The following is a 14341-nucleotide window of genomic DNA, read 5'->3' on the forward strand; positions in this document are numbered from 1 at the left end:
GACCTCAAAGACTTTGTGTATATCTTTTTTGATCAACTGTACGTACCTCAGATACAGAGTATCGCCAAAGAGTAGGCGATGAAGCTCGAGCCGAGAGATAGTCACACATGAGAGCGACTGGACATACAACACAGGGCTCATGGGCTGCGAGGGAGAACTTGTTGACGCAACACCCCCCTGAGGAAGTTGGTCCCGTAAAGTTCCGAGGTACAAGCCTATATAAATTGGACTTGATCATCTCGATATTAAGTATAAAGCTTACACTATAGAACCTGGTTGTACGTCCTAGATTAAGAATCCTCATTGCTTCTAACAACCGGAGGGTTCCCATGGGATTGGCATCACTAGTCAGCAAGAACGTCTCAAACGAGACACCAACTGGGCAGCAAGATGGTAAATCTCGTCAATGATTGGGATATCACCCAAGATCTCAAGAAGGGTACCAGGTCAGACATATCTCCAAAATGCAAAGCTACTCTATCGCGAAGAGGACGATTAAGAGCTTCCCGTCTTTGCGAGGATGGTCGGACAAGGCCATGGACTTGATATCCTTGTTGACAACAGTCATCTCGATTGTGTTTCATTGAATAATATATGGTTGTCGTGTGGAGAATAATTCAATAATAAATTGAATGGCCAACTGATAATTTGTAAGCTTGCATAGAAATTCTCAATACATACTATGTTGTAGCCTGGGAGAATTTGACTAGTATTCATCCCCAAATATATATTCTATTATGGTGCAAGATGGTCTATCATGACATCATGGGCTCAATCGTCCTGACAGCCTCTAAAAGCGGCTTTTAAAATACTCCGACATGCAGACACATTCAATTGCTTGAGCTGGTAACTTTGAATTATTGACGGCACATGTGTAGCTGCATTCATCCGTAGCCCACTCAGCCCCCTTATCAGAACTGGGGCCGTTGCTGGCACTGATCCAGGTTGTCTACCCCAATTAAACCCGGGAAATCTACTCAAGCACAACCTTGGGAACAGAGCACGCGAGTAATGACTTAAAGTAACTCATCTCTATCTTAAAGCCGGGTATACGCAATATTTCCGGATCGTCTGCATAGTGATATGAAGTACGATCGTTATAAGATCCATTTCTTTTCAGCAAAAACTACTTTCTTGCGCAATATGGCGCAGTTTTGTCGTATTAAGATTCTATTCCTCAACGAGCGACCTAGCCCCAGTGTCGGCCCGGCCAGATGATACTATAGAACATGCGGGAATCATCGGCTTCTCTTTCTCTTCACCCCTTGGTAGGATGGTTACATTCGGCTCTTCTTCCCGTCCGACTTTGAAAGCCTAGAAGCAATTACGTGTTCTAAATGAGTGTTCAGCTAATGCATAAATCATGTCAACTACGCTATCAATTTGAAATACGCTCTCGACACATGGCAGGTGAGCAACAAGCACATTGCCAAAGTGAGTGATAGAGCTGCCAAGCTGGAACGGCATATTACTGGAGGGCATTACTTGGTGCACCAGCAGAGCTGACTTTCCCAGCTCTCCGTAAGAAATCAACGTACTGCCTGATCTACGACATTTTCTTCGTCAGCAGCTTCTATACTGCGGATTTGAGACACAAAGAGTGGAGGTTAAAAATAATATTTGTCTATTGAACGAAACTTAAAAAAACGTTATTCTCTAAATTAAAACATAGCTTGCATCAAGAACTTTCTTCGAAGAGTTCAATGTTGATATTCCTGGATACTCTCATTTGGGTACTCCAAGCTCACCCAGCGAGCCCGTTAATCCCAAGCGTATCCAATTATCGATTTCGCGCTGAGTAGCAACAACTATATAGCCCAGCATACCAATTGCATTGGCTCCGGCCTCTTTGTTGATCCCAGCTCGGCGCCTTGGTAGCACTATCATCCAACGCTTTGTGAGAATGAAATTGTGCGGACAAGCAGCATCGGGCAAAGCAATAGAGGCATGCTCAGCCCGGTGTCTCCCTACCTTTGTTGCTTCGTCCAAAAGGCTATTGTAGACCTTCAGTAAAGTAACTGGCGTAGTATTTTGAGGGTCCAAGCGGCGATAAAACCACTGAAAGGGTACATTGGGTTCTTCAGCGTCCTCAAGATCGAGGAATGATGCAAAGATGTTCTTTGGTGTTGGTATTAGTTGCAAGTGTTTGTGCAACCTGCTGCACCCTCCATCCTGGCCGCAGTTATAGAAGGCAACATAGTCGTTATCCATGGTAGACAGAATATGCCACACCGATTTGATATCACTCAGACTTAGCGCTTCATATTGCCTTTGGTATCCGTCAGAAGTTACCAGCATGAGATGAGGTCTAGCCCAGCAGAATTTATTGGCTACTAGAAAGTGAGTGCTGCTAGCCTCGCCAATCTCGAAGCCAGTGATGCTAATATCGCTTCCTTCTATCTTTTGAGGTTGTGGTTCGTTCTTCTTATCACTCTCCGGGGACGACATCTGGATGGTTGGCTTTTTGGCGAGAGCAGATGTGAGACAGAATTGAAACTAGGAAATAGTTAGGCTCGTGATACTCTTTGCTCGCGATCGTATGTTCTTTACGCTTACCTTGAGCTCTCCATCGGTGTACTCAATTATTTCTTGCTCATCGTTGTATATCACGACGCCGGAGTTGACAAGCTTGTCGAACTCGGAGAGTATAGCTGATGCATTCATTATCCAAATAAAATGGTTGAACTTCGCAGAACAGTTTCACGAATTCTGGAGTTATAAATTTTTAAAAAGGAAGCCGAAAGGATCCTAGAGTCTAGCAATATGGCCGTATTGATTCGGGTGTAAATCAGAGGAGTCGGGATGAGAGTAAGTCTCGCGCATAGACACCTGGGGTATCAAGCATCAAATTTCTATAGTTAACTATCCAGCGCTATCCGAAAAAGGCATAGTTTGTGGTGCGCGGAATAGGTCCCGTGGGAGGTACTAACACTGCATATCGCTTCGGTAGAGCTGATGTTAGTGTTGTTAGTGTTCGACGGTCAAAAATTGCTTCAACCTAGGGTGCTAAGCCACTTATACATGATTCATCCTATGAAAGAGCTGATGCCTACACGGTGTCGGATCCAGCCGCCCGTGGACATAGATTGCGCCGGCTACCAATTGACCAATGTCCTTCCATGAGTGTCGAGTCCTTTTTGATGTTCCGTGTCCATTGGCAAGATATATTAGTTTCAAATGCCGTCACTGACATGGATGGTGGTGCCATCTGCATTCTAACCGACTCTCAGCAAAGCTTGAACAAATTAACTCCGACCCTAGAGCGCAACAGTATCTAGCAAGGTGTGAAAATTCTACAGAGAGTTGGATCCTGCACGATCCCTGCTAGTCTTGATATCAATATAGCTCATTTTACGTGATTGATGCCGCTTATTCTAAAGCGCCGCCCATCGCAAACGATTACTGCTGGATTGAATTCGACTCCACAGGTGGCGAAGATATACGTGGGCACGGCTGGCTGAATTCCGCTGATCCTTGCCCATTAAGGAGTCGTACATGGGGTACATTCCTTCCATCCAACAGTCAACGCCAGCCAAATTCACTCTTCCAACGATTGCACCATTTTCTGTCATCGGTGATTCCTTTTTGCTTTCAGAAAATTAGGGACCCCATTAACACGAGCTTATTGACTCGCACCTTTTGCCAGATGGGACTAAGTTCTGCTTAGAGGGCTATCAGGAAAAGCTATTTACTTGGTGAAATCTTGACGGTAAGTTTAGTCCGAAAACGCTAATGTACTTCGTATGAGACGCCCCGCAAGCTCTGCCCGAGAATTATCAAGTTCAGAATGATAAAAGTATCTGAGGCAACAGTACCAACCGACCTTCAATCCCAACGAGAATGTATTGGTAGGCGAGATGCCACTGAAGCTGAAATCAACGAGTTACCACATGTCGTTGACTCTATCCCACTTGTTGTATGGATTGCTCTTGTAGTCAGTGGGGCAGAGACAGTGGCTTTGCGTGTCGCTTTATATACCCTCCATCAATAGGCCCACCAACATCCTCCAGCTTTTACTATTCCGATTTTTGTTGTGACTGAATGAAGATTGGGTATTTTAGAGATAACTAAGCTAACTGGATATATACAATATGGCAATTCAAAGAAAGCTGAATTGTTTTCTTAGAGGGAATATATAAAGCTATATACACCATGTCAAGATCAGGATGATTGGAAATCAACTTGAAGCTACATCTAGATACCTCGGGAATAAATTCCGGTGGTGTCGCTTAGTTCTTGATTTGCACCAGTCTTATATTACAACAATCTATTTTCCTCTATAAACGGTACAATATTAACTTAACGGGCCACTTAGAAGCTAAAAAGATCAGCCTAGTCTTATCGCTGGATATTCGAACCTTATCTACTATCTTTCAATATTTACCTACTTACTGACTGTTGCTGTAAATTAAATTATAAGGGACTAGTATAACTAGTAAATAGTCGGTTCTATTGGGACGGGTAAGTTTGTGTTACGTAGCATACTTCTCTCTTCTTCCCTTTTCCTCAACGTTGTTGTTCGTTGTTCTTCGCACCTTCTCCATTCTGGTAGATCGTAGGCACCTCATCACAATGTCTTGTTATTTAAGAGAGCCTTTGGAGAGCCGACATCTTATAGAAATTTCTCTTCTTTTTAATTGTCTCAAATATGATTATATCACAATGTCTAACCATAAAGGTCAGGAAGACTAGTATCTTATCCGGGTCCCACGATAGAGCTCTAGTCTCTATTTGTTCCAGCTTGCGAGCCACACGTAGCTCCATATCATCCTTCTCGCTCTCATTTAGCAAATCCAGGCGCGTTTTCCACCCTTCCTCGGGACTTTCAGTTGTTTCAATATATCTTATCAAAGGCAAAACTATGCAATACCGCGTATACTATCCAAAAGTTTCCAGTCTCTCAACTCGCCTGCATGGGACCAGAGAGCCTTTGGCCTTCTTTTAACCTTTCTTGCTGAATTTCTGCATTTTCCAGGCTCTTCATTGCCCTGATGAATGTTTTGAGACAAAGCTCAAATAGCCCCTCCCAGTCCTCGATGCTATTTGGCCAGCACTCAGGTTTTTCGATGAGAAGCCACCAGGGTGGCGCATAAGAGAATTCAACAGGCGCAGCGTAGGTAAATTCCCAGTCTACCACACCAGTTATCTGCAAATTCTTGCCCAGTAGCATATTTGCCGGCCTCAAATCATCGCACCATAGCATGTAAGGACCCTACTCGAGCAAAGGATTTGTAAGCCGGGGCAAGTACACAGATCGGTCAAAATGAAACAAATGAACAACCGACATATAACTTGAAAATCTACTTCACTTTTCATAGACCTTGATATACCAATACAGCCACGGCCAATGGCACCAACCCCCACACCAAAACCTTCCATGCCATTCGCTTCATCCCACGCCGCAGACCCAGTTGTACCTTCTCATCCAGCCATTTCTTCTCATTCACATGAGGAAACGGCACATCCGGCACAGGCTTGCCCAGAAATTTACACAAAGGCCCCCATCCATCAGTCAACTTAAACTCCAACAATCTCTCCGCAGGCGTAAGTCTCCTCACAAGCGCATAATGTTCCCGATACTTTTCCCTGCTCACCCGTCTCGCATCCTCCGCTGAGTCGATGCCCAACCACCCCTTGAACGAAGACTTATGCACCCGCCCGAGTGGCCGCGTAAACCACCGATCAACGGTATAGACAAATGTTACAAAAGGAGATTCATAAGTATTCTTGATAACAGCATTCATCCAGCTCTTGTACCATGATTCGATCTCCCGCTCGACAAGCACAACTTTCGCCTCGGGGTAAGCTTCAATGAGATCGTCTGCGAATGAAATGGCGGGGGTATCTGAGGAGACGGCTCCGAAGTCGTGAAGAAGTTGATCGAACTCTTCGCGGCCGTATTTTGGGCCTGGGGCGTCAAAGAACTTTCTGTCTAAACCTTCTTGCCACATTTCGATGTCGCCGAACCGATCGGAGAAGAAGTAGATTGAGTGCCAGCAGGGGATACCGAGGATCTCGAGCGCGCTGCACATTGCTGAATTGAAAATTTCTTAGTACTCTATGATTTTCTTTGTTGGTTGGGATGACTTACATGCTGTGCCTGTGCGGTTGAAGCCCAAACATAGACATTCTAGTGGAACTGTTCTTTTCTTTCCGCGGGGAGATCCATTGTTTACAGGGCGAAATAGCTCTGGGTGTCGCTCCTGTACTGTGGCCATGGTATTTATATGCACTAGTGACGCTGATTCTGTTGTATCGAAAAGAATTGAAGACTGTGCTTGCCTTTCTATTTTCCATACAAAATTCCCAGGATATCTCGCAGACTTATATGGTCTTGGGGAGGGAACACAACCCCTTGATCAACCCAGCTCTTGACAAGCTCAAACTTTATCCGACCTCGACATTAACCAAAAGGTAATTCTTTATTGATTGGCCTATTCTACTAAGTATGTGGGGCTCTGGGTGAAATTGACAGAAAAGACTGACAAGATTTACCTCCGTACTCCGAATGGCCCCCAAACGCTTTGGCCAGGAGGATCCTCGCACTGAGCTTCGAATTAGTACTAGCGCGGTGGGTCGCCATCACATCTACGGAGTACAGAATATCAACAATATTAAGATCCATAAGGCTTAGCCTTCAGAGCAAGGGTCTAGAAACTGGAATAAAAAAAAATTACGAGTGCGCAAGCTCAATCTACTACTGTACAAGCTCCACACGCCACCTACCTCTCTTCTGAACACGCTTGGCCACATGTCTAAAGCTGCAGTTATTGCTGAACCAAAGGCGGCAGCCGATACACTCAGCTCCCTCTTGCCGCCAATCTATTCTCCTTCCCAGCTCCTTGGCAAGCATCTGACTCCTTACCAGTAGTTTCCAGTAATGATCAAGGTATTTAGTGGGTTCGTCATGATTGGCTGGATGGAAGGGGTCATGGGGCACCTTGATGTTCCCCGTGGAAGAATAGTCGGCGAATTCCAATATCATATGAATCAGTTCAGGTGGCAGTTTCATGGAATAGAAGATTGATCTAACTTCCTCAACGTCAGCATTATTGGGGTTGCATCCGGTGTTTTCACTGCTAAGATTCTCATACAGCAGAAAGTCATTGTATGAAATGCACCCATAGAGTCTCCGGCCTAAATAATAGTTCTCCCCGAATCGTGCTGTCCGTTTCTCGGTGGGCTTAGGGGACACGAGACGCGTAGTTCCAAGGATATGTGGATTTGCATATGGTACCGCTTCTCTGCCCCAAACAGTCGTTAACAAACCCCGAACCATGACTTGATAGAGCCTGGTATTGCGATAGTCTTTGTTTCGTTTTCTCCCAGAACTAGAGTTCCATGTTTGGGGAAAGGCGTGTATTGTATTGAACCCAATGTACCCCGTTAGCGCCTGTCTGTAAATTGGGCTCAGCTGTGAAACATGTGCGCCCTGCAGATAAAGATTAGCCAACGTGAGAAAAACGTACAGGAAATTTTGAAGACAAGAAACCTAATTTGAATGAGGCTAAGAGACACTTACATCACTGTTCTTTTCATCAAGTGTCCAAGACTGCGAGGGATCCGACTTTCGATAAGCGCAGACGCGAAACAATGGCTTCATTTCCCCGTGTAATATCAGAATTCTCGATAGATGCATATTGAACATCGAACAATCTCTCGCGCCGTCTTCACGATCTAATCATTGAAAACAAGATACTTTCCGCTCATGGTGGGGTAGAAGAGGACAAGCCGGAATATCTCAGATTGATTCGCAGGGTAAGCCATGACAGAGATGGAAAGGTGGATTGCCAATTTTTTGAAACTCTTCTAGCAAGTGAAGGATGCTCGGGCACATCTTTTTGATTTGTTTATCGCCAATAGCTTCCTCATCGAAGCCAGGTGTATCGTAATTCTTGCTGTATTCCTTTCTTTCGCGTTTTGTCTGTGCTTTGATAGCCTCTGCGAAAGTATCGGCAAATAGTATGAAATCCTTAGCCTGATTTGACTTCAATTGTGGGGGAGGAAGTCCTCAAACAAACTTCTGCGAGAATCTCTAGGTCCATGGTCATCAAGGTCACAAGGCTGAGTCGACCATCAGAAGGGAGAGGTGAGCCGCTTCCATGGAATGATCTCGGCTTGATGAGCCATCTTGAGTCGTGAAAGGGTACTCGGAGAAAGGCAGCGAGCTTGAATTGGGTCCTGGAAGAGGAGTAAACAGTTAAGTCTTGAAGAAAGCGAGTTGTGCGAATTGGGAAGTTGAAGCTTTCACGTTTGGTGGGTGGTGAGAAAGGAAGAGGTGGGGACCGAGAGCGGATCCTATCTTTGATCTCTGGAGTGGACTTCACTTCAATGCCCAGGTGTTGAAGATTGAAGACCGGACGAAGTTCATGGCAGCCTCAGGCTATACCTCTAACTTAACCTAACGTTACTGTTAGCTAACTAGTTACCTAGTTATGAACGACATGGTTAGACTGTTCGCCTGATCCTTCAGGCAGCTAATCGCCTTTCCCCGCCAAAACACAGAATCCAGCAACTTCCCATAGAGATTGGCATTTCTCTTCATCACATCTCTCACTCGAGATCACCGTGCCTCCATCTTCCAATATCTGCACACTCCAAGCATGGCACATCAAGCCCACAATATCCCATGGACATGCCTGACCTCAAACTTACGGTGGTCAGCTAGATCCCGCCCAGAAGGACGCTTCTCAGACTTTCATCCTCAATTTAAGCCCAATCAACACAAAGATCTCACACACTTTGCCAATATGTTCGCAAAGAATATCGAGGAGCATTCAAATTGCGAGCGCAGGAAATACCCCCCTACCTACGATCCTCCAGACTCTAATGAAGATATTATTGGTGATCCCATCGCTGCCAAAATCTTTCCGACCGTTCGTAAATGGCGGACAGAAAGCCCGGGGGAATTCGATTGCAGTGGGGGGTTCTGTCAGTCCGGCGAAGGAGAGGGACCTTGTTGCCCCATTCTACCACTACATGAGCGGAAAATGTCTGCCTTTTGTAGGCAATATGTATATGGTGAATGCTACCACTTCTATACGGGGCAATCGCCTGGATACTTCAATATGGAGCTAATGAAGACTTTGGTTTTATATGGAGAGATGGAACCGCTTCTTCGTGCTTGTGCACACCCGGATGTGGCGATTAAGGGCTGGCATAACATTGATGAATGCGGCTGTAATGTAAGTGCCGATATATTCGTTGTACTATCTCTCTTGGCAGCTGTCCATTTCTCTTCTGGCCTTTGTCCAGAGAGTGATCATTTTGTCCAGTTGAGCCTGTGACTGACCGTGCTATCCAGGGATATGAGCTCGGATGGAATCAAATATACCTGAAAGCACTGAGGACATACATCGGTTTAAATGCTATATACTCATTTCCTGAAACATGGGACGTTGCTTCCGGACGATCTGAAGAGCGAGACTATCGAAACACCAAATTATACCAGATCTTAGTCCGGAACTCCATAATTCATCGTGTCTCACCAGTGGTGGTATATCCACACCGCCAGATGCTTGCAACCGAGCCTCCGCATGACTACAAGTCCCCGCGGTTCCTCGACGACGAATCATTATATGGTCGAATTCCATATCATGATTTTCTTCTCCATCATCACCTTAATCGCGAAGAATTCCAATATGATCCAGACAACGATGATATTTTTGAAGTCCACTCTATCCTACGTTCAATGGGGCTTCCAGCTGAGCTGTCAATAGAGATATTAGATTTTGCTGACTACTCACCAAAGGGAAGAGTGAAAATTCCTCATGATCCATTCCATCCTGAGAACCGCGAGAGATTGGCGAAATATCTCAGATACTGCTGGCAATTACTAGTTCGCTGTGATATGTTGATCAGAGAGCTTGGAATGAATATTGATTGGGCGCAAGAGGTGACTCGGTGCATGGGTGAGGACCTTTGGACCCCAAAAGATGCACCCCGTGGGCAATTGATTCGATACACTTATATTGATGATTATAATGACTATCGATATGTGTTTAAATAGTATCTGGCTCAGCCTTTTAACCCCACAAAAATACTTGTTTATTGAAGCTTCCATTTCTTAGCGCTATCTGGAGCTTGATACCATGAGTTATTCATGTATGTATCTTACACATGGAAAAGTCTAAGAAAGGGAACAAAGCAACGATGATGATGACTCCGAGGAGTGTTCGTTTTTATAAGAGCAAAAGGTGACTAGAGTGGAGATAAGTTCAAAATAAGCCCATAACTTTCGTCCTTTTCATTCAAAACAGTGTCGAGAGTCAAAGGATATTGAAGGATAACGCCAAATTGGTCGTCACTCTCATGCATCAGCATCAGTTGCTTCGTCCTCGAACGAGGCCTGGTCGGGATCTCCAGGCCTTCTCGATTGTTCAAGTTTGACATAAATAGAGCGAAGTAGAACTTAAATAACGTGTAATGTCTTAATATTATACCTACTAGTACAAGTTGCTGTACCTAAAATACTGCATGTGTGGGTCAAATCTCATCGATTCACGGGCCCTTAAATTACTGGAGACAAACAAGTCGATGTAAGAGACGATAAATTCCTAGATATTTCTGCTCAAATATCCGAGAGCTCTCATGGCTCTATAAACAACCGAATGATCACCCCCTTGCCTCGTAGAATGAGCTTCCAGTCGAGACCATGGTTAAAACCCAAATCTCCTAACATCAGCCAAAGCCTCCCGATAACCCGTATGAACAACATAGTGCTCAACAATTACTATGAGCCTATTCTCACCTCGTCTATCTCGATATGAATAGGGGGCACATGGTGCCGACTTTAGAGGATGCGCCTCGTGCGTAACAAAAATCCCCTTGTTGGGTAGCTTCCACTTTCATTGTCGAATGTGGACCATTGTATGAACAAAGTGTTCTTTCTTCAAGGTTTGTAAGGTTGGTGCAATATTTGTTCTCGTACGAGATAGTAGATAAATAACAAAGGGAACTTCAAGGGGGTGTGGTCGGTCATTATGGCCGGGGTTTATAGCAGGACGGAGGGATTGAAACCTTGGAACCGGGGTAGTGCAAACAGTCCAACAAGAGGGAAATAGTAATATCGAGCCGTGAAAAGAAACCTTGGAAGGAACTTCAAGTTGAGCGAGCCACGGAGCGCAAACTTAGGAGGCAAGTTTGTTTCAATTACTATGCACTTGAAACAGGTAGGACTCTGAACTAGTCACACTTCATAGTGTATAGTGGTGATGTTGCTATGCATATCGAGTTTAGTGACTACTAGTAATAACAATGTCATGTATGAAGGGGTCGAAAATATATGAGATCCAGGAAATTATCCAATGGGAATGGACTGCTGTGTGCATCCTGATTTTGATCACAGCTAGCTGATCTACATTACATCTTGCAGAACATCAAGAAATGTTCGAAGCTTTAGCTTTGTAGACTACGATAAGATGTCTCTGCGCTTCTTTGGCGAATCAGAAGACGATGTTGATGTTGCCTAGTGTAAGCTTGGGTTCTACTCACGGCCTTCTTTCAGCGGATGGTGCTGTGGGATATCTTAAACTCATTTTGAGTGGCCTTGATAGGCAGTTGTATAAAACACTTTTACAGAGTAGGTATAGCGAAAGAAGAAGAAGAAGAAGAAGAAGAAAATATGATGAACTTTGTGAAGTGAGGATATCCTAACGACAAAGAAGCAGCGGACAAATGAGAAACACAGTGTGGGGTAAAGGAAAGAGGAAATGACGGAGAATGGGTAGTTGTCAGGTCCGTAAACAAAGAGAAGGCGATCGCATAACTATTGTGTTGAGTCTGTATTTAGATCAGGCACAAACACAAACAAAATGCAATGACTCTTGTCATACTGAACTTATGCACGAGTGAGGCGCAGAGAGACGGACACATTGAAACGGAGATCGAGGACGGAGACGGAGACGGATAAAGAGCAAGGGAATCAGAAATCAGGAGACCGTGGTGTTATAGAAAAAGGAAAGGGGTAAAGTAAAGAGAAGGGATTGGTATCAACAAGTCCAGTTCGTAAGCGCTGCTGGGGAAAGACAGACACAGACATCGATTACAGGTCGATGAGACTGTTACCGTGCTGTGGCTGTTGCTGAGCTCCCCATGGATTACTGTTGGGGTGTTGCTGTTGTTGTTGCATGAAGCCTGTTTGCTGGGGCACACCGGTATATTGCTGGCCGAAGAAGGGGTTGCTACCCGTTTGGTTAGCGTGGAGTCGGTCCAACCCTTGACCAGCAGAGTTAACGAAAGTGCCAGGTGCAGTGTGTTGAGCTGGGATACGAAGGTCTCCAACGTTGCCGAAAGTGTCCTGGCCCTCGCCGGAAGCGAGGAGGGCGTTTAGGCGAGCAGTGTGGGGGTCTTGGGATATTTGGGGAGGAGTGCTCTTTGGTGGCTGAGGAGCTTGGAAGTTGGAGATTGGGTTCTGATGCGTCTGAGGAGAGGCTTGATTGAATGGCTGCTGATTTGTCTGAGAGAACTGGGTAATGGGGTTGTTGAACTTCGTTGTTGCCTGGTTCTCTGAAAGTGTGTTGAGGGATGGAGGTCCTGTAGACTGGGGTTGGCTGTTGAATTGATTCTGAGTACGCTGAGCAAATGGGTTGTTCGAGCCTGTGGGCATAGGCCTCAATGCATCGGCAGGCTGATTCGAACCCCAAGGATTGTTGGTACCGGCGGACAGGTAGTTCTCCTGAGGCTGCTGGTGTTGCTGCTGCTGCTGCTGCTGCTGCTGCTGCTGCTGCTGGGAGAAGGCATCGTTGGCACCGTATGGGTTGTTGTTGTGGAATGCAGTGTTCTGCTGCTGAAGAGCGGCAGCCTGAGGTTGCAGGAAGTTGTTCTGTTGCTGTTGTCCGTAGGGATTCTGGTCAAACGCGGATTGCTGCTGGTAACCATTCGCGTAAGGGTTGGCACCAGTGGGTTGCTGCTGGAATCCAGTAGGTTGCGCGTATTGGTTGTTCAAGTATCCGGTGGTCATGGGTTGCTGAACGTTGATGGGGTTGCCGAACCAGTCGACCGCACCCTGCTGCTGATAACCCTGGTTGAACCCGGTAGGTTGAACCTGAGCCGGAGTGTCGTCAAAGAGCGCATGGGCGTTGCTTTCCTCCAATTCTCGTTTGCGCAAGTCCTCCTCTTCCCTGCTGAGTTTTATAGCTTTGGCCAAGTCCTCATCTTCGTGGCCGTTGTTTGTCTCCTTGGCCCGTCGTCGGCGCTCCTCCTCGGCTTCGGCCTTGCTGGCTTCGATAGCTAGTCGGTACTCGGTATCATCCTCGTCGGCACCCTGGCGTCTAGCTCGTCGCTCCCGGCGAGGGGGTTCATTGCCAAATCCTTGTCCCTCGTCAAGTCCACTGACACGAGTCTTCCAGAGCTTGCGGTCAGATCGTTCGCTTCGCAGGCGGTCCTCATCCAGAACCAGCGCGGTGAGTTCTTTTGCGGCCACACGGACTGCGCAAATGTCAGTATATACATCCTCTGGCGGATGAAGAGACAGAAAGATTGTCACATACCGTTCTGACCCACGTCGCGACCCTCCTCATCAACGTACTGGAACTCACGCAGAGTCTTGATGATATAGACATTCTTTCGAGCCCAGGTCACTACTAACTCTGAACCCTCGTGCAGACAGTAATCTAGAACCTTCAGCGACTTCAGCACGTGGCGCCAGTTCTTTCCCTTATCATTGAGTCGCTTATCGATCATATCCATGATCTCGTAGAACTCGTTCGGGCTACACGTAGATAATGTCAGCGGCCAGGGGATTCTGCAACAGATAGAGCACCTCAGAATTAAGGCGACCAGCCAACCTACCTTCCAAAAGTCATAGCCGCGATTTCAGCCATATCGGTACCCGTCGGGCCCCAGGGATCGTTACTTGTAGCTATACGATAAGGACAGTCAGCGTGACGGTCCATTTCCAACAATCCCAGGGGCAGCGGAGTGATCGTAAAGCGCCGTATGAATGATCAGAACACAAGCGCGAAACACAGTCACAGTAGCACAGCACACAAGCCAGAATACCCGACACTTGCGGTGATGTTCCTATCGACGCAACCGAGGAAGCCAGACGTACCATTTCGAACCTTGACCTGGACAGAAGAGTACCCCTTTGTGACATTCTTGACACTGCGCACAACCTTCGACATGGTGTCGGTTTATCTGCGACGGTCGCAGATGAGCTCAAGGAGGGGAAGAAAGGTGGTAGGTTGGGTGGGTAGTGGAAACTGAATCGAAGGGTCGGGGAATTAGTGTCTGGAGCGGCGGTGTCCTGCCAAGTCTCACAGCCCACTCGGTTTCAAGGCTCCGGTATAGCAGCCCAAGGCGGGTGTCACGCGGGAGGTTTCAGCCGGTTAAAGTATGG

General features: G+C 46.2%; 5 protein-coding genes across 5 annotated transcripts; 1 reads left to right on the forward strand and 4 right to left on the reverse strand.

Annotated features, from left to right (window-relative positions):
* Positions 1-1725: 1725 nt before the first annotated feature.
* N7478_012552 (uncharacterized protein) lies at positions 1726-2664 on the reverse strand (the record flags this gene model as incomplete). The annotated part of the gene is made up of 2 exons (XM_056928766.1): positions 1726-2496; positions 2557-2664. 2 exons carry the CDS (start codon positions 2662-2664, stop codon positions 1726-1728), a joined length of 879 nt encoding a protein of 292 aa, XP_056773324.1.
* Positions 2665-4900: 2236 nt separating this feature from the next.
* N7478_012553 (Aminoglycoside phosphotransferase) lies at positions 4901-5170 on the reverse strand (the record flags this gene model as incomplete). The annotated part of the gene is made up of 1 exon (XM_056928767.1): positions 4901-5170. The coding sequence occupies one exon, from the start codon at positions 5168-5170 to the stop codon at positions 4901-4903; it is 270 nt and encodes an 89-aa protein (XP_056773325.1).
* Positions 5171-5312: 142 nt separating this feature from the next.
* Positions 5313-6032, reverse strand: N7478_012554 (sulfotransferase family protein; the record flags this gene model as incomplete). The annotated part of the gene is made up of 1 exon (XM_056928768.1): positions 5313-6032. The coding sequence occupies one exon, from the start codon at positions 6030-6032 to the stop codon at positions 5313-5315; it is 720 nt and encodes a 239-aa protein (XP_056773326.1).
* A 2718-nt stretch (positions 6033-8750) lies between these two features.
* On the forward strand, positions 8751-10009 carry N7478_012555 (uncharacterized protein; the record flags this gene model as incomplete). The annotated part of the gene is made up of 2 exons (XM_056928769.1): positions 8751-9185; positions 9281-10009. 2 exons carry the CDS (start codon positions 8751-8753, stop codon positions 10007-10009), a joined length of 1164 nt encoding a protein of 387 aa, XP_056773327.1.
* Positions 10010-12043: 2034 nt separating this feature from the next.
* On the reverse strand, positions 12044-14126 carry N7478_012556 (epsin; the record flags this gene model as incomplete). Its single annotated transcript, XM_056928770.1, has 4 exons — positions 12044-13428; positions 13491-13711; positions 13792-13861; positions 14054-14126. 4 exons carry the CDS (start codon positions 14124-14126, stop codon positions 12044-12046), a joined length of 1749 nt encoding a protein of 582 aa, XP_056773328.1.
* Positions 14127-14341: the final 215 nt, after the last annotated feature.

The sequence above is a fragment of the Penicillium angulare genome, assembly GCF_028827245.1.
Source record: "Penicillium angulare strain IBT 27051 chromosome Unknown utg000011l_segment0_segment0, whole genome shotgun sequence".
Classification (NCBI taxonomy): domain Eukaryota; kingdom Fungi; phylum Ascomycota; class Eurotiomycetes; order Eurotiales; family Aspergillaceae; genus Penicillium; species Penicillium angulare.